The 21786-nt window shown below is 40.2% G+C and overlaps 1 protein-coding gene across 7 annotated transcripts in view; it reads right to left on the bottom strand.

Moving 5' to 3' along the window:
- Positions 1 to 21786, bottom strand: part of rimbp2a (RIMS binding protein 2a) — a 75844-nt gene that overhangs the window by 10845 nt on the left and 43213 nt on the right. For 3 of the 7 annotated variants that reach the window (XM_084137682.1, XM_084137681.1, XM_084137687.1), the window contains 16 exons: positions 20797 to 20886; positions 19290 to 19412; positions 17442 to 17546; positions 15744 to 15794; positions 15231 to 15251; positions 12579 to 12756; positions 11685 to 11833; positions 10721 to 10800; positions 10141 to 10250; positions 6416 to 7216; positions 5031 to 5182; positions 3588 to 4478; positions 1995 to 2123; positions 1720 to 1866; positions 1518 to 1626; positions 567 to 692 (listed from right to left, as the gene is read on the bottom strand). In XM_084137682.1, the coding sequence (XP_083993808.1) occupies positions 567 to 692; positions 1518 to 1626; positions 1720 to 1866; positions 1995 to 2123; positions 3588 to 4478; positions 5031 to 5182; positions 6416 to 7216; positions 10141 to 10250; positions 10721 to 10800; positions 11685 to 11833; positions 12579 to 12756; positions 15231 to 15251; positions 15744 to 15794; positions 17442 to 17546; positions 19290 to 19412; positions 20797 to 20886 (3262 nt within the window). Of the gene's footprint in view, positions 1 to 566; positions 693 to 1502; positions 1627 to 1719; positions 1867 to 1994; positions 2124 to 3587; positions 4479 to 5030; positions 5183 to 6415; positions 7217 to 10140; positions 10251 to 10720; positions 10801 to 11684; positions 11834 to 12578; positions 12757 to 15230; positions 15252 to 15743; positions 15795 to 17441; positions 17547 to 19289; positions 19413 to 20796; positions 20887 to 21786 lie in introns of all 7 variants that reach the window. The other 4 variants (XM_084137683.1, XM_084137686.1, XM_084137685.1 and 1 more) reach the window with 4 other exon arrangements.

Consider the following 21786-nt stretch of genomic DNA (forward strand, 5'->3'; position numbering starts at 1 on the left):
AGAGAGAGAGAGAGAGAGAGAGGGAGCACGCAGTCTGAGCTACTGTAACCATGCAGAGATCTGGATCTGAGAAAGACCCATCAGATGGGGCAAATTAGTCCCGGATAAAACTACACCTGTTTCCTTTTCTCCCTGACGCATCTACGGAGCTGTGCTAGATTGTGATTCCAACATGCCCAATGTGCATTCCACACAGTTGCCTTTGCAGTCGATGCCAAGGAACCGTTTGCGTTCTCTTCCTGGTCAACCATTACCTATGTACATATTTGATGGCATTCGTTCGGCGTAAGATGCCACCCTTTAACTTTCACCATTCAGTCATGCATGGCCAAAGTAAAAGAATGAGAGTGGTCAGGTTGAAAAGAGGGAGGTTTGGCAGGCATCCATTGGTGGGGCAGTGCAAAGGGGGAGGAGCATTCTCTGTGCAAACATGTTGCTAATGGCTATCTTACAGCACCACTTCCAACACAAGCTTCCATCTTGGTGCAGTCCAGTGCAGTTTCATGCGTTTGGCCATTTTCTTTCTCCTCGGACCCCACTCTAAATGCTGCAGCTTCAACACGTACCATAAGGCGGCCTGCGTCCCCCGTGCCTCCGGGAGGAACATGTCCTGTGCCGCGCTACACTGCCATAGTAAACATCCTCCTTGACGGGAGAGAGGTTCCCTTCACTGTTACTCTCAGTGGTTATCTCTGAGGGAAACACCAATCAAAGAGTCGTTATACCATGCGAAGGCTTTTCCGCGTCAACCTCCCCAGGCTGGAGACACCTAACTACACTGGCATCTCTATGGGAAACCTTGGCTGCGTCCGAAAGCTTAGGCAGCTGACTTGTTGCCTTGCTGCCCTATCAGGCAATGACTTTGCAGGCAGCGTTTGCGTATGAAGGTACCTCCCGAAACTTGTGATTTCGGACGCACTTTTTTGAAGCAGCATAACAGTTTAACGATCTACAACAAAATAGAGAGAGCTTTGGTGGTAACTAAACAAATATTTAATTACAACAATATTAACTTCTCACTAGAAATGACATCAAAAGTGGAAAAAGTTGGTCAAAAACATACATTTACACACAAACTGACCACCAACCGCAACTTTTTTATTTATAAGCTCAACTGTCACAGAATTGAACGCACAGGATTGTGGGATATTATCTATGCTGCCTTCAAAAATGTATCAGATGAAGGTATCCCAAAAGACTGGATGAGACACGATCACTGGATTCAGACATGCCTTGTTGCCTTCCTACCTCTATATTGCTGCCGGCAGAGCCAGCATTTTTTAGATTTCGGACGCAGCCCTTAAGAGAGACGTAAAGATTCAGAAAGGGTTATAATGGCTGAAAGCAACAGGATATGGTTATGGTTGGAACACACAGTGGTGGTCTGGTACACATTGACAAGCTTATGGACGTTTAACAGTTCAAAAAGAGACAATGTGGAGCAGGAGGACAGACAGGCCCTGAAAGCAAGTCTTGGACTAGGAGCTGGACCTGTCTCTTACTAGGAGAGCACTGACCAATGGATGGGACCGTGAGGGGTCGGCGCTGAGGTTGAGGACCTCGGTGAGATGGCTTCCGGTATGAGTCCCGATCCAGCTGACTCGAAGATTGAGTGCTGCCTCCGGTCTTGAATCGGGAAGAAAGCAAGAAAGTAGTTACAGCCATGCAAACCAGGATGTCATTGGGATATTGTGAGATGTCTTTTGCTTTCTGCGATACCTTAAGTGCATTGTGGGAGTTTCGTCGCCTGCCTTCTTCGTGCTGCATTTCAGAATACAACTCCTCCTCGTCCTCTTCCATGATGTCTGAGAGGTCCGAGCCTCGACTGCTGTCCGTATGATACTCCTCGCTGTGACTGTAATGAGACTGTGAAATGCAGATTGTGAGAGAAAATGACAATCCAAAGCTAATACAACAAACCAAAGCATTCAATGCTGACATTCGCCTCTTATGCCTGTGGTTGTATGGTAAGGCAATCACTTCAACTGCCATACCTGCCTGCCCAGCTCTGAGCCCCTGAGGAAGTCATCCACAGATGCTCCTCTTCTGCAGGCCTGATAGCTTTCCTCATCCTCTTCCTCATCTGAATTTTGAGAGTAAAAGCCCTGGCTTCTCCTCTCCATCTAAATATATTAAAGTACTTTCAGAAGTCTTAATAAAGAGATCTGACAGTAACGCTGAGGTTAAGTACTGACAAAATATCTAATCTTCTGTATGTTCATGAACCCATTTAAAGAGTTCTCATTTGCACATATTAACCCTAGAATGCATAAACAGGTCAAATTGACCCGATAGGGTGTTGTTATTTGATTATTTTGATTAACTGATATTTGATGTATTCCTCTTAAATATTGAGCCTCAGCAAAACTATATGTGCTCATAGGATCAGAAAAACTACCCCAAGTCTTCATAAAGGGGGTCAAAATGACATCCTATTCTAACTTACCATGGGTTTTTTGTCAATAATAATAATAATAATAATAATAAAATTCATCACATTTGTCTATCCACAAAATAATCTATAAATAAATTATTATAGATTTGCTAAATAATCTATAAACAAAATAATCTATAAATTAAAAGTTGCCAGTAAATTCAAATTTCTCACATAAACACGGTGGTTATAGTTATTAGGTATATTTAATTACTGTTTTATTGTGTATGTACATGGAAAAGAACATAACAGAAACATTTAAACATGCATATAATCATATTCATAATACTGTTAAGTATACACTGTAAATATATAATAAATTTCATTTAAATAATTTAATTACACTTAAAGCGATAGTTCACCCAAAAATGATCATTTAATCACCCTCTTGTGGTTCCAAACCCATAAGACTTTGGTAAATATTTGATCAATATATATATAAGACTTTGGTCACTTTTTATGATGAACAGATGTAACTAGGCTTCTATTCAAACACACATACATAAAGTGCATCACATTTGGTAAACACAGATGTTTGTTTGTGTGTGTGTGTGTGTCACACCTAGTCATTGGTTCTTGTGCATCATGCATACACGTTTGAGTTTTTGTGTTTACCAAATGTGATGTGCTCTATGTGTGTGTCGATCATTGTTTAGATGTAAATAAAATCCTAAATTAAATTTGTTCATCATATATAAAGCTGTCATTTCTCCTTTTAATATTTGGCTTACCGTTCGATTCATATGAGTTCATTTTACAACGTCTTTTTGGATCTTCTAAGTTTTGGTAACCTGGAGTTTCAATGGAAGGACAGAAACCACACAGGTTTCATTAAAAAAATATCTTAATTTGAATTTCGAAGATGAACGACATGGGTTTGGAATGACATGAGTAAATGATGACAGAATTTTATTATTTGGGTTAACTAACTAAGAATATAAAAATCTAAATAAAATTTAAATAAAAGTATAAATTAAAAAATAAATAAAATATATAATAATAATAATAATAATAATAAAAATAAAAAAAATGACTCCAATATGGGTCGTTTTGACCCCCATTATTCATGTAGGTTTTTTTGGGTCATGCATTCTAGGGTTAAGGTTGGTTTGCAACCACTGTACATTACATGCTTTTTGCTGACTTGACTCACCCGTCCACTCTCTGCAGCCACTCTTTGGGCTGCCTCTCTGGCAATAGCCTTGGCCACAGTGTCAGGAATAAGCGTACCCCTGGGCTGAGGGAGGATCCTTTGAGGTGATGGGGAACGGCGGTTCGGGCAGGCCGGGGCATCCAGGGTGTGTCCGTGTGGCAGGCCTGTGGGCATGCCTGATGGGGAGCAGCCGGGCTCCCATGGCTGAGGTGGGCCCCCTCCATGATTAATCATTCCTGGCCCTGGCTCTTTGGTTTCCAGCTCTCTGGCACTTAGTGGTCTTTGGGATTGGGGAAGGGCCAGTTGAGGAATGTGAGGCTGGGGCATCGGGATAGCTGGCTGGGGATGGAGCATGGGTATGGGCGGCTGGGGTTGGAGCATGGCCATGGGCTGCTGGGGTTGAGGCATAGGCATGGGCTGCTGGGGTTGGGGCATGGGCATGGACGATTGAGGCTGGGGCATTTGCATGGTGTGCTGAGGTTGAGGGATTGGGTGTGGTTGTAAAGGCTGGAGGTGGGGTGGAGAGGGCTGTGTGGGATGGGGCATGTGGTGGGGATGGAGGTGAGATGGGGGCTGGTTGGGTCGAACGGTGAGGGGTTGGAGATGGCTGGGTGGTTGAGGTCCAGGGTGAGGTGGAAGGGACCGTATTTGGGGATGGGGAGGCATCGTTTGGGACTGCTGGGGTGGGAGAGAGGACTGCATGTGGTGAGAAGGAGGGAGGGCTTTAGGAGGAGGCACCAGCAGGTGGTTTGGAATGACGGCGACATGGGAGTCTTGAGATTCCCCTTGTGCTGATAAAGTCCTGACGATAACTTCACGGGCCTCCAAGCACTGTAGACGGTTCAGCTCTACTGCCACATAGTCTGCCATTGGATACAACACCTCAGCGATCTGAAATGGCATTAGTTTTAGCATTAAGGTGCAGTCACATTTACCATGGTTCAGTTAATTTTTCATGGGCAAAATCCAGTAATTTCAGTAGGAATCCACTCAATTAGGAAAGATTTCCCCATGCAGATTTCGCAAAGGGATTAAGTTGATCCAGCAAATTTGCTGCGTTGAGCAACAGAAAGCTGATTGCTTTGAAAGTAACTTCTGTGTGAGCTGTGCTTCGTACAACACTAGTGCACTACTGACAATAGACAATGGACATTTTTTCCAACAATATTTCACTAATTTGACTGGACAAAAGTTTAGAATCAACATTCTCATTAATCACCCAAATAACATAAAAGAAAGACCTTTAAAATTCATTTCACAAAAACACCAGAAACAACGAATTCAGATGTTTGGAACTACCCTTCTCCACCAACAGGGGGCATCAGTATGACTTTTTGATAAAAATAGGTCTTGATGACTTTTAGCCTCCATGCGGCCAAGAACTGTTGTGTCACATACTGTAAATGTCACTACTGATATGACTGCTGATGCACACATACTTACCCTCTGACCTTTAGTGCACACTGCATAGCCAATGACACTTGCACCATTGGAGGTTCCCATAGGTGTCATTAGAGGGGGCTTCCAACGCACTTGAAGGACCCCTGGGGCGTGTCCACACTGGACCTGGACTTCTTGAGGCGGCAGAGGGGGTCCTGGGGAGGGACAGATAGCAACCAGATATTTACAGTAATAAATGCATGATATTTAGAAAGGATTGCGTTCACTGGATTAATTTGCTTGAGCTCAAGTTTACAGTAATATGGTCATTCCAACAGCTTCACAGCTGAATAATGGCACAAGGGCACATATTACTTCCAAGTATCTCAGCTAATTAATTAATCCAATTAGCCTCACTAAATCTTTTTCTGTTGCCTTCGACTATTTTAAGTGGAGTGTTGTGCTAATCAGAACAACAAAAATAGCTGTTTTCTGTCTATCTCAGGGAAGACTGTGTTTGCTCTGTTTAGGTCAGATGTGAGTGTCAGCCTTAGTGGGTAAAAATACTGATTTTCTGATCTTCATTTAATAAATCCTGATGTCGATTCTTGTAATGCCTAGATCAGTATTTTACTCTTTGCCTATTTTCAGTGGCTGTGTGAAAATCCGTTTGTTCAGCAGCACTTTCTGTAACTGCATTCTACTGAGCTAACTTTACTGTACACTTTAGAACCTGTTAATGTAAAAATAAAATAAAAAAAATGATAAGATTATTTTCCTAATGTACTAAGCTAGAAGGTTCCCCGTAATAGTGTTCCAAGCAATCCTGCTCCCCTACTGCTCATTTTACCAGAGCTATGAATGTGTTTTCACCGTATGTATTGAATGTGATGCAATCAAAAACTGTAGCCTATATTGCAAAAATAATGGACTTTCTTTTTAGTTATTCTCACAGGCTGCAAAATCAAGCATTCAACAGTCCACCTCAAGAACAATTTACTCGTTTTTTTAAGTGAGTCAGAAACATATAGTGTAGGTTGAATAGTGTAGTTCAATTCACAATCAAATTACTCTTATGAACTGGTTCTTTCAAGTGAATCCAAAACACACAGCAAAACATTATAGTCTGATTCACAAACAAATGACTCTTTTGAACTGGTTCTTTTTAGTAAATCAAACACAAACAGCGCAACAGTGTAGTTTAATTTACGAACGGACGACACATATCAGCAGGTTCATTAAATAAATAGTTAAAAAACAGCAATATCAGAGTAACATTAAATAATACCTTATAAATGAAATACACTCAAAATAATCACAAATAAATCAAATTGGATCTGATATGAATTTGTGGATCACAATCTAATCTAAAAAACAAAAGTCATCCTATGCATCTCAATCGCTCAACATTGGCACGATATCTGAACAATATTAGAGTTGAAACTTGCCTGCAGCCTGGGTGCAGAACTCCACCCCAGCCTCTCTCTTCTCTCTCTGCTCCAGGGGCATGTGCCAGGGCACCTGGTGAGGTTTGGCCAACACTTTTACCTTGTACACTGTGGCGGCCTTCAGGTTCACAAAACGCAGTTTGTAAGAGCACGGCTTGACTACAGCATGCTCCACACCATCTAAGTGCACAACATGTGAGTAGTTACTATTACTGGGCAGCCACGAAAGTTCAGCGGAGTCCCGCAAGATGTCGTCCATGCGCAGGCTAGTGGGGGCCACCACAACATTGCGGCCCACCAGCAAGGTGCAGCGCAACTCATCGGAAAGACCCCTGTCTGTCACGCTCTGTACTGACACACGGTAGGTACAAGCAGCCAAGTCTAGCTTCTCAAGAAGCAGTTTGGTCCTGCCCCCAAATGGCACAGAGGAACGTACTTCCCCATCCACTAAGATATTGTAGCTGTTGATGTTGCCCCAACCGAGGGGCACCAGAGGCGCTTCCCAGGCCACTATCACACTTCTTGCCAGCTGTTTGATCAGGTTGATCTTCCTAGGGTAAGGCACGATGTTGTCGCCCAGCTCCTCTCCGTCCAGAGTGCCTGTCCCGTTGCTGCAGTGGCCGAGGGCATCACTGCTAAGGCTGTCCAGAGGAGCAGCTCCATCTATGGCAGTCAGGCTCAGACAGCTCTGCTCCAGCCTGCCCTGCTCCTCTTCTCCATCGATAGATGGCTTTTCCTTGTCCTGGACAAACTCCACAAAATTAGAGGGAACCAGGCCACGCTGCCCATCCAACAGCTCTCCTGGAACAAAGACAAAAAGAAAGATCTTATAAGCTGCAACAGATCTCATTACATAAAATGTAATTGTGATGAATTTTGTAAGAATGTCATTACACGCTGTCAGGTAATGCTTACTGATTAAATTCACTGTTACTTATCCATGTCTTATTTATCCTCTAGTGTCCATTAGCAAATAAGTTGTTAGGATTTTTTTTAGATGTTGGATGATTATAGATCTGGGGCCTCATGTATAAACATCTCAGGTCACGCATGTAAGCATGGTTCCCTGAGAAGTGAAACGAGACACCTAGAGGACACTTTGGGCATGGCCAGTGTCTGAAGCACATGTGAAAACACGACAATGAACTTGATATTGGCCGGCGACAGCCTATGACACACTAATGATGCGACTGGGAGTATAAAAGGGGCACCTTTAGAACAGGTCATCCACTTTTTTATCTGAAGGAGACATGCACAGGAATACCTGAAGCAAGGAGACGCAGTGTCTCGTTCCCCTTCTCAGGGAACCATGGTTACATGCATAACCTGAGACGTTCCCCTTTGAATGGGAACTGACACTGTGTCCCCTCAAGGACACTTTGGGGAATGAATGCCCACTCCGCCATGCTGAAGTGATGAGTGCCTCATCGGCTCACATTAAAGTCAAATACTCTAAAGGTGTACCCATCCCTGAGGTACACACCAGCGGCTCATGACTAATTCCCTACGGCCAAAGCTAGAGCTGCATACTCTATTAGAGAAAGTCCAGGCTTGCGCTAGGGCTGGGCGATAAAACGGTATCGGTATTTATCAACGTTACACCATTGTCGGTAACGATATAAAAAATGTTAGCTATAGCGCTCGATATTTTCATTAAAATGCGCGCCCTTCGCCCGTAGATCTTAGGGGCCATTCACATATCGCGTCTAAAAACGCGTGGAAAGCGCGGCTGTGTCGCTTTCTCCTCCTTTCCAAAGAGCTCCTTTCTCCTTTCCAAAGAGCCCATGGCGTCTGTCGTTGCCATGCAACCATGTACTGCGCTCTCCACATCATGTTGACTGAAGGTGCGCGTTCCATTCGAACGTGATTTTTTCTAAGTGGACTGCGAAGAGAAAGATGGCGCGACCACCACAACGTTGCCCAACATCAAATGGCAAACGTAATGAAAGCGGAACGAAAACTACGCTACTCATTATTTTGTGCTTCACGCTCAGTTTGGACCAATGTCAGTGCAGCGAGAGCTGAACTGCCACAGAATTTGCCACAGAAATAATAACATCACTGCGAGATCTAATGAGAAGCATTCAAATGTATCTGTTATTAATCGTAGATCTCTATTAGATCAAACAGCACTGGCATGGAAACCAGGAGAAACATTGTGCCTTGAATGAACTAGTTATAGGCTTTAAGTCCACAGATCAGCAACATTCACCATAGATTTACTGTAACACTAACTGTAACCATGAAAGTTTGGCAGGAATAGTAAAATGCTTTCAAGTATGTCACATTTTTTTCCAGCACTTCAAAACTCAAATATCATATTTAAATGTTATTTTTAATGTGATGACCAAAACATTAGGCAATAAGTAGATGTACGAAACTCACACTTATTTAAAAATCATTTTTCTTTTAATAAATTATTATTATTTTTAAAAATCATCCTCCCTTCCCTGCAGGGCTGAGTCAAAAAAGAAACTCAGTCCACAGGCAGAGCTCAAGGGTTTGGTATTCCTGAGAATACCTTTAAGGGAATGTCGTCACTGAATGGAGCTCTGAGAACAGAGGCCTCAGCATGATGCCTAACCACATTCTACTCCTAGGACAGGTTCCCAAGGAAGCTCACAGAGAGCGTAACAACTCAGAATTGCTATCCAGGTAGAGTCAGGGGAGCAGAGGATTACTCTAGTGATCCGGTTTAAGTCCAAGGAGGCTCACAGAGAGCCTAGCAGCTTAGCCCCTGGCTGAGCTCATGTGATGGAGGCCTCAGCACTACATCCTACACCTGTCAAGGAAGCTACATAATAGGGCCAGCAGCTCAGGCAAGCGGAGGCCTAACAACATTCCCAACCCAGGAGTACCAAGAAGGCTTACAGAGAGCCTGTAACCCATTCCCACTGCCTAGCTGAGCTCTAAGAACGGAGGCCTCAGCATGACGACTCTCTAAAGCGAGAGGAGGCCTAACTGTGCTCCACACTCAGGACAGCTTCCAAAGAGGCTTGTCTGGAGCCTAACTACTGAGAACTGCTGTCCAGGCGGAGTGAGGTTGGATGTTGGATGTTATATGTCTCTATAGTGAGAGGAGGCCTAGCAACTCTCCGGTTTAAGTGCAATTTTGATTTTGAAGTGACATAAAGCGGTGAAGTGGCTGAGCTGTTTACTTCCTTGTTAGCTGTTAACTGTCTCCCCATTAACGCAATAATTTTGTTAATTCAGACCGATTCGCGAACACAGAACACGCACAAAAACAAGAGGCAGGATTTATAGCACAAACCAATCACAACCAATCACAGTGCGATGTAGGCATTGCCTCCTCTAATGTGACTTTCCTCCATTCGTGCACAATTACCCCCTACCGCACGCTTTAGGGGGTCTGTTAAAAGTCAATAGCCTCAGGGGAGGCATGAGATACGTGGCGTCCTGCTTTAACTTTACCTGCTGGTGTCGCTGTTGGACAGTGATTTATACACTTTTTAGTGTCAAATTTTTTAATATTTCCATTGTTTTATTTTTGTAATATGAATTATTTTCTCATCCTATTTTTTGAGGAGGCACTGCCTGCCTCCCTTGCCTCCTTGGAGGAAACGTCCCTGGTGTGTGGAAAATTGCCTACGCACATTTCTACACCCATTTTGTGCGTACACAACGTTTATACATCAGGCCCCAGGTATTTTCTTAATTTAAAATTTTCAACATTAATTACACCTCTCACATCATAAATTAATTACCTTCATAAAATCCATCATCATCCATGTTCCCATATACGTACAAGTATTTCCCTGCCACAAGAGGGAGCTCTGCTTCTGGATGCTCATTAGGTCCATCATAGGGATTATAACTGACCAAAACACCAGACAGTGAGCGGGAAAGAAAACAAAGAAAACAGTAAAATACAAACACACATGTACAAGTATGCGTGTAATACATTACATACCTTTCACTACTGCTCAGAAAGTCAGTAAGATTTGTAATGTTTTTGTACACTGAACATTAAGACTGTTTTCTATTTTAATATATTTCAAAATTTAATTTATTCCTGTGATGGCAAAGCTGAATTACAAAGCTGATGAAACACTGCAAAAATAACTTTCCAAAATATTTCAGTAGACAAAAAGCTCCCGCCAATATAAGCTGTGGAAAATTATAAGTGATCTAGGAGCTTTATATAGCTTTTTACAGCAGATGTAAGTCTAAGTAAGTCTAAAAAAGTAAGTCTATCCCTCACAGTCTCGCTTTCATACCTGTCCCCAAACTTTTGAACAGTACTTATATATACTGTATACAGAGGGTAAGTGGTAAGAAAAGTACCTGTAGCGGGCAGTGCAGAGGCGGACCTGACCTGTGTATCTTGCCTTGGTTCTTGGAGCTGGTCTCACCTCATTATCCATCTGGACAGAGGAAATCAGCTGACACACTTGATCTTTATCTTTAAATTCCACACATCACAACATAAATGTACTATGGCAATGTACTATGAGAGTGTTTGTGTGAGGATCATTACATAACATCCTTTTATTTACAGTCCTGCTCCCAATGTGCACAGTGCATGCATGTGTTCATGGATGATCTGTTTCATGTATGATTAAGTGCACAGAGCGGAGATGATTATTACCTATTTGCACTGATGTCAATCACATAGCCAGGGAAAATATAAAGCTGAAGTGCGTAATTTCTATGGTGGTGATTGCATCACCAAACGGAACTGCAAAAACAATGACTGTTTTTAAACAGGTTTTGCCATTGGTCAAGAACTCACGCCATTGGTTGAGCCAATTTGGCCGTGTCAGGCTGGCTGAGACGCTCAAACAAACAGGACAATGTTTTTATAGTAGCATCAAGTCATAGCGTTTACAGTTTATTGGCAAAATAAACAATTTAATAATTTAAATGCTTTATAGTCGGGACAAAAGTAAATATTTTAACATTAAAACAATTACACTTTTCACAATTAATTGTTAAATGTATCTTTTTAGTCCACATTCCACTGAGACTTTAGATGCTTAAATGTGTGATTTAGTTTACACATACAGTAAACAATTGAATTTCTTTCCTAAAGCATCAGACAGTCTTCCACCCAAACATCTGATATGAGGTCATTTATGTATCTAATTATAGAGAGAGAGGCCAATTATAAAAGCATGAAATGAGCACATTTCTTCTCTCTTGAGTAAAATACAGGCAGATAAACAGATACTGCTATCTGCTCGTGGCAACCGGTTAACCGAATGATCACCGTGTAGCTGTGATGAGTGGTTGGCTGAGGGAGACAAACCTCTGAGAGGGATGCTTGCATGGGGCTGCTGGAGCGACTCTGGGTTTGCACGGTGGGTTTGACCGACAGTTGCTCTGACTTGTCAATCTTGTGTTGCTGTACTATGGACAAATCTGAGACCAGTGGAGTTCCGTCAGATCTCTCATCACCTGCAAGCATGAGTTATAATGGAAATCAATGACTTTGATCATTGAACAATAAGAGGGATCTGAACAAATGGATTTAAATAAGGCTGTGGAAAAAACATTAGATGAGAAGACAATTAAAAAGAATAGATTTTCCCCCTTGGGGGGTTTCTTTGTCTTAGTTTTCCTTGTCACTGTTTTGCCTGAGTTCTAGTAATTTGTTACTATGGTTTCTGATAGTGCATACCTGTTCCCTGTTTCTTTGATTCACAGCTTCAGTGTATTTAAGCCTTCAGTTTTCTCAGTTGTGTGTTCCGCATTAACATCTATGTTTGATGTGTAGTGTTTTCTGTTTTCTGAAGTTCTCCAAGTGTTTAAGTTTCCTTGTATATTTCATTCTGCGTCATGCATCTTGCTCTGTGGACTACACATGCTGTGACAGTATGAATACACACCATGGAAATAAATATATTCAATGTTGTTTACTGTACATACTTCTCGAAGGCACTTTAAAGAAAGCAACGTTAAAAAAACATGCTAATACTATGGAAACATCCAAAATACAGTGATCTGAAAAGGCATTTTCATTTAAATTAGAGACATTACAGGAAGGCCAGAATGGATAGAAAAATGTTATCAAAACTTCCCATGATTTTGAGAAAAAACTATGGTTCATGTGTGTGTGTGTGTTTTTTTTTTTTTTTTGGGGGGGGGGGGGGGGGGGGGGGGGGGGTACACCTCCAACTGTTTAAAAAAATGCTTTGCTCACTTTTCTCTGCCTGGTGCTGCAGGTTGTTGTAACTGTTGCTCAAGTTTTTCTCCTGTGAGTCAATGTCGAGCGTATCCTCCGTGTCTGACCCCAGGTGATATTTCTCCAGCTTTTTTGACAAAATATTGCACTGCTCACTCTGTGTCCGGCATTTCTGCTCTAAGTCATGAACCTTGACCTTTGAGGGACAGAGTAAGGAATACACAGGAAAGAATTACTCAAAAGATTAAATCAAATTGCTTGTATCATACATAGGAATAAATACACAGGAGAAATACACTGAACTGTAGCAGTGGTTCTCAAATGGTTTGGCTTCAGGAACCAGCAATATTACACAAAAATTACACCCAACAATATGCAAAATTATTGACAGGAAAACAGACAATTTTGTAAACACATACACAGCAGAAGTGTGATTTACCAGCCTAGCACATGGAACAAACACTGGGCCAAATACTGTATCATTAGCAAAATCCCTGCTATTAGACATATTACCCAGCATTGAATACATTTGCGACAAAATGCTGTAAAGTTTGATTGAATGCACAGCCTGTGACAATAAGAACATGATATGGGAATTGTTTTTCCCCTTTTAGAAGTTAATAAGCCTATTTATTGAAACAACACACTTTAGTGGTTAAAAGCGTGAGATGCAGGGCAGTGAAATGAACAAAAATAAAATCAGTCACTTTATTTTTCAAATGTAACTTTTAACTTGAGTACACTGAATTTAGAACGCTGTGTCATGCACAAGACGCTGCAAAAGGCATGAAACGCGAGCACAGCGGTCAAATGCATTCGTCTAGTGCATGTTTACATAGACAAAATATGGAAATGCAGTGCAGTGGAATGCAAAAAATGCGTTCTGTGTGATTATGAACAGATATAGACTTAGCTGCATTTGCATTTAGCATTGTTTTTTTTCTCTTGCGAACCACTTCTGGATCACTAACTACTGGTTGAGAACCACTGAGCTACAAAAATATCCATAGTTTATAAATATGACACATAAAAAAAATAAAAAAAGAACGACAAATTATCTGCTTGTGAATAGACACCTAGGATAAATTAATTTAATTTAATGCATATTATCAGGAAAGCAAATGAATAATGGCTTAACACAGCAACTGCATCAAAGCATGCAGTGAGAGCACTTTTTAGTGCCAAAGGCATAAAAAGGTTTAAATAAATAAATAAATAAAGAACACACACACACACACACACACGCACAGGTTAAGAGTATTATCTAATGGATCATAATACTTAAACTTTTCCACTGTCTGGCCAAATGTTCTCATTGCTTAACTGTTCTATTTTGTGCCAATCCGGCCCATCCGGTACGGATATAGTTTCATTTTCCCCTGTAGGGCTGATAACAGAGATCTTTGGAGTGTAATACAAATGAATCAGTCATTGCCTTGGTAATGCAAGACTCACAGACGATATGAGATGTAAACAGTGACTGCGTTATGGAGGATGATCAGATATTTCTTTTTATGTTATCATTAACTTGCGATAATTTCACTCAAATAGTGCACTTAGCCAGCTACAAAGAAACTGACAGCCAGGGCAGGCAACAGACAAAGTGACCAATCCTGAGTGGCGACGCATTCTACCAGCACGGTTAGCCAAAAGAAAGAAAACGGTTTGTAATTGTGCTGTGCCGAACCAAGCTCAAGTGGAATTATAACTGGACCCGTTCCTGACCATTCTTAGAACCCTTCGACCCGACGGTCGAAAAGCAGCCATAATTTCACCAGGTCCTAGTTTTACCCCAACAACAAAAGACCTGATGCAACAGCCTGTCACAGCCACAGGAAAAGATCATTTTGTTTGTTAAACTCTTAACTCTTCAACAGCAACAATTCATGGCCACACAGATGAGTGTAGCAGCACAGAAACTCAACTGGCACACAATAATGCAATGATTTTAAAGGGACAGGTCACCCTAATGTTGTTCTTACTGGAAGGTAATCGGTTAATAGTGACTTACATTTCAGTCAGTTCTTAACACAAAGCTATGACTATGGTCTCAGAAAACTGTGAATGTAGAGTATTCAATGCGTTTATAGTGCTTTTGTGTGCTATTTGAAGTAAATAGTAGGAGTAAATTCAAAATATATGGGTTTGGAAAGAGTAAATTGTGACAAAAAAAAAAACTGTTTTCTTTATAAATTAATATTTTCAAACCATGTAAGATTATAAGACAGTAGCCTATGTAAAACTATGTGGGAAAACGTATTTAATAGGCTACTCAATCAAAATAATAAACACAACTACAAGCCAAGTATACTTAGAATACTTAATTATACTTTTAAGTATATCTCGATCAAAAGATTGAGTACAAGTATAGGCCAAATATGCTTAGACTTTTCTGTCAGTATAAATCAAGAATACTTAAGTGCAATTTTAAGTATATTTCTGAGAAGTACATAAAAGTATATTTCTGAGAAGTATATAAAAAGTAGATCAAATAATACTTTCTTGTTTTTAGTTTTAAAGAAGTATACTAATAGCACACTTGAATAAACTTATTTTATTTTTCGTAAGGGGTGCCGTGGTCCATGTTGTTTGTATGTCTCTAATGAGAAAAAAAAAAACTGATATGGAAGGTTGCAAAAAAAATCTCTACATGAGTGAGAGTGTGTGTACCTGCATTTTGTCCATATGGCTCTGTTTAAACACAAAGGGAAAACAAATAAATATAAATCAGAATGACAGGGGTCAGAGATGAAAAATAACACAAAACATAATATTCAACTACGGAAAAAAAAGATGAACTAAATGTCTTGAGACAAAATTGCAGGGTATAAAACAATATTAAAGATGGGAAGAGGCAAAAATTATGAAGGTCATAAAAATTAGGAACCACTGGAAGGACGCCCCGTAGGGAACATACATAAGCTCTCCTCAGATTAAGCTGACAGTACGAGACAAGTAGAAGCTTCTCAGACCGACCCGACTGTCAGACATGGTGGTCTTTTATCAAGCACAAGAGGGATCCAGACAGGCCGAACCTGTCCCTTCTAAACTTATCAGATAATTGGGGTAGACAGGTCCTTTTTGCACGAAAGGCAGACTCTGCTGACCATGCTATGAGTGTAAATTAGGCTTTCATAGAAGGATGCCAAAGGACAGAACGAAAGGAAGTAGATTAAATTTTACCTCTAGCAGATGCACCACTTCTTCACGCTCTTTCTCAGTTTCAGCTTGAACCTGAAAATAAGAGATAGCGCATTTAGTTTAGCAGTATAAATGCGATTCCATTCACTCAAAACCCGACAAACTCAAACCTCAGAAAGTAACTGCAACGTCAGTAGGACATTATAATCTCAGAGTGATTCTGAAAGATTTGCCAAGATTTCTTTGGCAAAGCTACTTCATCTAATTTCAGACAGATTTATTGATCCCAGAGGGGAAATTCAGTATCTGAAGGGCAAAAATGGGAGTCAGAGTTTATATCAGTTACTCATAAGTGAGTAAAATTACAGTGAAAACTGTGTGTTTGTAGGCAAGCAGGAAATTGAGAGATACATAGACAAGCTATGATTGCCATGCGAGTTGTATCAGTAAGTCATTTGTGCATATATGTCTGTGTTGTGTATGTTAGAGAGGTGAAAGCTCTGTTGAACCCCTCCCCAGGGATCTGCACTGATGCGGTGTCTGCTGTCGGCTCTAATTGCTTTGTTTGCCTGTCGCTGCTCCTTCCTGAAAGGCCGCAGACACAAAGGAAAGCAGCCATGATCGTATCATGTGATTGCACTGATTTTATCCAGCCCTACTAAGCCAGAATATCTACTGCTTCCACATCAGACTAATTTCTTATCCTTACGTCAACTTCTGCAGAAAGACTGGAAAGGAAGTACGGCATGTCATAATCCTTAGATATAATAAATTATCATAAAATAATTGAACTGGTTCGACATAGTGATCTGTGCTGTGAAAAGCTTACATTTAAAACATTTTTGGAATAAAATGTCTGACTCCTTTGTTTAGCTATGGCTAATTTTATAGCTAGATGTTTAAAGAATTTTTAACATAAATTGACCGTTAAATGTTCATTTTCACATATCTCCATAAATTACAAAATCACAGTTTGTTTGGATATTATATATATATATATATATATATATATATATATATATATATATATATATATATATATATATATATATATATATAATATTTCACTAATATTTACCTTGATTTTTCTTTAGTACACTAACTTGTTAAACTTTATTAATAGAAAAATGTTGGTTGGGTTGGAAATTGCTGCAGTTGGTGATAAACAATTGTATTGAACAAAATGTATTAAATTTTCTATAAAACTATTAAGGCGCACAACTGATTCCAACATTGATATTAATAAAAAAAAATGTTGCCATGTGACACTGATATCACTGAAGACTGGAGTAATGGCTGACAAATCCAGATTTGCCAACACAGGAATAAATTACATTTAAAAATATATTAAAATAGAAAAGAGTCATTTTAAATTGTAACAATATTTCAAAATGTTCCTGTATTTTTTTTGTCAAATAAATGCAGTCTTGCTCAACATGAGAGACTTCTTTCAAAAACAAATTTTACAGACCCCAAACTTTTTAACAATAGTGTACACAATTAAATTGTAAATAGTTTATTGTTAAAAAAACATTGAAACACTTTAATATTAAATGTTTATGTCTGGGATGAGTATAAAACATTAAAATCAATAAAAGGAATTTGAAAAGTTAAATAAATAAAAATCACCCCCGGAACATAAGTGGCCGTAGTTTAAGAAACACCCATACTGTGTGTGCGTGCGTGTGTGTGTGTGTGTGTGTGTGTACAGACCGGTTTGAGGATCACTGAGGTTCTTACCTTCTGCAGAAGGCTGATCTCCTGCTGTCTGGAGTTGAGGAACACCAGGGCCTGCTCATGCTCTGCCTCCAGTTGCTGCCGCCGATCCGCAGCCTCTCGCATATGCTGAGAAATAGAAAAACAGAAAGAGAAAAAAGGGGATCGTGTTAGAATTAAGACGTGTTTGTAGAAACCCCTGCTTTCTTAAACATACAAAACAATTAATCACTGTTCTGACCTGCTGTTTTCAGGCTCTGGACAAAGATCTGGGAAACAACATCATGAATAACCACACAGGCACTTTAACAGACACATTAAGCGCAATAGTGACAGTGAGTGATGACACCAACAGCCATTGACGGGAAGCGCTTTGTAAATACAACATGTTCTGTGAAAATGCAGAAAACCGAGAATAAAAACTGATGAATAAAAATAAAAAAAACACACACAATGACTACTGTAATAGACCGCTTGGGTTCGAGTTTCTTTCTCCTTTATTTAAGATGAAGTTAAACCGGACAAGAATTGGACTGAAACATATCAGATGTGTTGTGAGGCTTAAAAACTTGAAGAAGCTTATAAGGTCTAAGATCCATCTTTTCTCTCACTGTCCCGCACCTCCATCCTCTTCAAGAGAATTAAAGCCTCTTTTCTTTGGTGACCTTGGTGGAAGTGTTTTAAGCACAACGCATACACACACCTTGCGCACTCGCATGCCTATTCAACTTGATGCTTTGCATAATCATTAAATTATGAGCTGAAGAGCTTCTGAGGACAGGAAACTACTCTTACGTATTTTGAAAATGTTCAAATGAACATTTAATAAACTAGAAAGCATAAAAGCATGAATTACATGAGTCATATCAACATATGTTAAAGGGATATTTTACCCAAAAATGAAAATTCTGTCATCACTGCCTCACACTCATGTCATTCCAAACCTGTACGACTTTCTTTCTTCTGCAAAAAAACCCACAAAAGCAGATATTTTGAAGAATGACTGACCAAAAATAAAAAAATGGAAAAAACACGAGGGTCAGTAAACGGTGAGAGAATTATCCTTTTCGGGGGAGACTATCCTTAAGAGCTTAAGATTTAAAATAGATGGTTTGCCCAGTGAACAGTTCAAATGAAATATTTCAGACGGAAATTCAAGAAGCTATTTTTTTCTTTAAAAGAAAATCTTTTATAACAGTCCTGCTGCTTTGCCTGGAATGATTATGCATTTCTGAGAAGCAAGAGAGAAATCTTCAGACAACATAAAAAGGAATTCTGACATTTTACAGAAAACAGTTTTCTACTCAACTCTACTTCTACTTTTTCTCATCTCACCTCATTTATCACATAGTCAATAATAAGAAAGGTAGGAGAGATAAATACATATTTATCCCATATTTATAGATGAGCAGTCGATTTCTTGTTATAAGAGCTTTTTTCCTTTCAAGATACATGACACAAGCAGTCAATAAGCCAATAAGTGCAGGAACACTTTTCATTGAACAATAAGTCAGCAGCATGATGCCGGCAGAAACAAGTCCGATATATGAAACATAATTATCTCAGCCGATATTGTTTTTTCCTTTAAAAGCAAGACCCTAACATTATGAAAGTTGATTGTAAACATTACTGATTGGTTTACTAGATATGATAAAAGCCGTCATGGGGGAAAAGGATTTTAATTATATGATAAGCATTCAGTTTACAGTATTTTGGTCAGTGCAAGCCAAGGCAATCTCTAAACTCTTCTAAAATGAGTAGTATTCTTAATATTAAAGATATTTAATAACATTTGCAAGATTAATTGTATCCTGGTTGGACTTGAATTGATAATCAATCGATTATTGGTTCAATATGCCACAATGATCTTACCTTTAGGACTCGCTCAAGGTTCTCCAGTTTGTCTTGGAGCTGAGCCTTCTCCTGCCTGGCCAAGTCTCTCTCTTGACTCACACAACCAAAGGCCTTTCTGAGCTGATCATAGTCTGACTTTACCTACAGAGATAAAGAGTTGGGGAGAGATGAGGATACATGAACTGTCTAAAGCCCCAAAAGTCCAGCTAAACTTACAATAATGTCACTTAAACAATGAAAAGCAGAGTTAACAGAGGAACCTTGGCCAGACTTCAGCTGTTGGACATTTAATAATGGCCACAACAAAGGGAAGCAAAACGGCTGACTCTGCATCAATGCTTGGATGCATTTTACAATGGACCGTGAGAGCACAGAATTAATCTTTTTGATAGATTATTTTAGTAGCTTTTTTCACTCTCATAAAAGGTGCAGTGATTCTTTGAGGCTTGAAACATAACGCTACGGCACTGTGGGCTAAATTATAAAAATGCAGGTGATTTGTATCTAAGGCAACAGTTCTAAAAATAAAGATTCAGTGTTCAGAAATGCGTTTGACTTTTACATTAACTCACGATGCAGGCAGAAGAGGGTCAACTCAGGACACAGTCAAATAAGAACCCCATCCACCAATCAAAATTCACCACTCAATATATCACACACTTGTGGCTGGCACACGCCCATACTCTGTCTCATTTATTAGGACACATTTCATCCGGCTCAGAGTCTCAGAGAAATGGGGAGGTTGATTCACATCTCATATCGATCTAAGATCGGTATATGAGATTGCGCCTGGTGCTGAAGCGTGTGACAAACCGACCCGTCCCACTTGGGGTTATTTACCTACTCTCTTCTGCCTTGTTAGCACCGCTGAATGCTGGGAAATGAGTCTTTGATCATTGAGGGAATGGGAATGGGAGCGGACAACGCTACCTGATTAAACAGAAGACATTTTATCTCAGACGCTTGTCTGGGGTTGTGACAGATGGCCCCTTTTTGTTGTTAGAGGAGAGGAACAGTCTGTGGATTATTCGGAGGGAGACTGCCAAACCATGGCCCGTCAGCTTGGCAAAAAGCACCGGTGAAATTGACACTATTAACACAATGAGTGCCATGGACTGCCACTCTCAGCGGTCCTGTGTTAGTACGATATCCACTCCTCAGCAGATTCACTACTCACATTGATACCCCTGTTCGGGTGTCACTGGATTTCCTTCACACTATGATAGAGTTTCAATCTTTCACTTTCTGTTGATCTCCAATTTGCACGCGGACACGTTTGTCACATCATGGAGGCCGATTTCAAACCATAATAAATGCATACAGGCAAAACCCCATCCAGTTTCATTGAGATAAATCTGGTCAAAACAAACAAGGCAGATATATTGACCAGACAGGGACACGATAAGATCAATACTTCCGATGAGATGCAGAGAAGAGCCCTTCGGGCACATGTTCTTAGAAGAGCCATGTAATGAGCAGCCATTGATCTGATGAGCTCGGCTGGCACGTGATGACCATCTCTTACCTTCTCGTACTGTGCAGCCTTCAGGATGTGACTAAGCAGCTCACGATTGAGCCGTTTTCTCTCCAACAAAGCATCCTGAAGCTCATTCTTCTGTCAAGATAAAAAAGAAAAAAAGGAGTCAGCTCATTCTATACATAATATATGACCAAAATGTTATTTCACAATATGAAACATTTTATTTCACAATAACGATATATCATGATATTGTTATTTTGTTAAAAATAAGTACAAAGAAGGACAAGTACAATAGAACAAAGATCCAAAGTAAATAAAGTTTTTCAGGCACAGTAGGTTTCTTTAACATGTAGGGCCATATCATACACCCGGCGCAATGCGGTGCCAGGCTCAACGCAAGTGTGTTCTGCTAGTTTCAGCACAGCGCAGTTATAATTTTCACGTCCTGCGCCAAGTTGTTTAAATTGCGCTCATCTGTTCACCCATGGGAGTGCTGGTCTGAAAACGAGGTGTGTTCAGGTGCATTGTTGGCTCGTTGCTATTATGAGGCAACTGAAATAGACTGCGCCATTGACCAAAAAAAACCTGGTCTAAAGTCAAGGGCGCAGTATTTTTTTGTTATTTAAAGGGCACATTAGTAATATGCTCCTATAGGCGGGTGCACAACGCACGTACACTCTGCTTAATATACAGGGACGTGTAACACAAACATAATAAATATAAATAATAAAAGGATTACAATGTAAAAGATTATTATAGTGTACATAAAGATATGGTGGAATCTGGCTTGTCCCGTAGATGGTCTTCTTGCATGCTTTAACCTCGCACACAAGCAGATCCGTTTCCTCTCTGGAGAAGCATTCAGTCTTTCTGCTTGAAAATTCCACCATGTAAATAGCGAATCCGCCATGGCACGAGCACAACTGGCTTTTAAAGGGAATGGGAGATGAGACTCTGATTGGTTTATTGCACGTTACAGCCAAAACACACCCATTACTCATTAAGAGAATAGGTAAAACCCTTTTAGACCATGTG

This window comes from Abramis brama (assembly GCF_963993115.1).
Source record: "Abramis brama genome assembly, chromosome: 15".
NCBI classification, from domain to species: Eukaryota; Metazoa; Chordata; class Actinopteri; order Cypriniformes; family Leuciscidae; genus Abramis; species Abramis brama.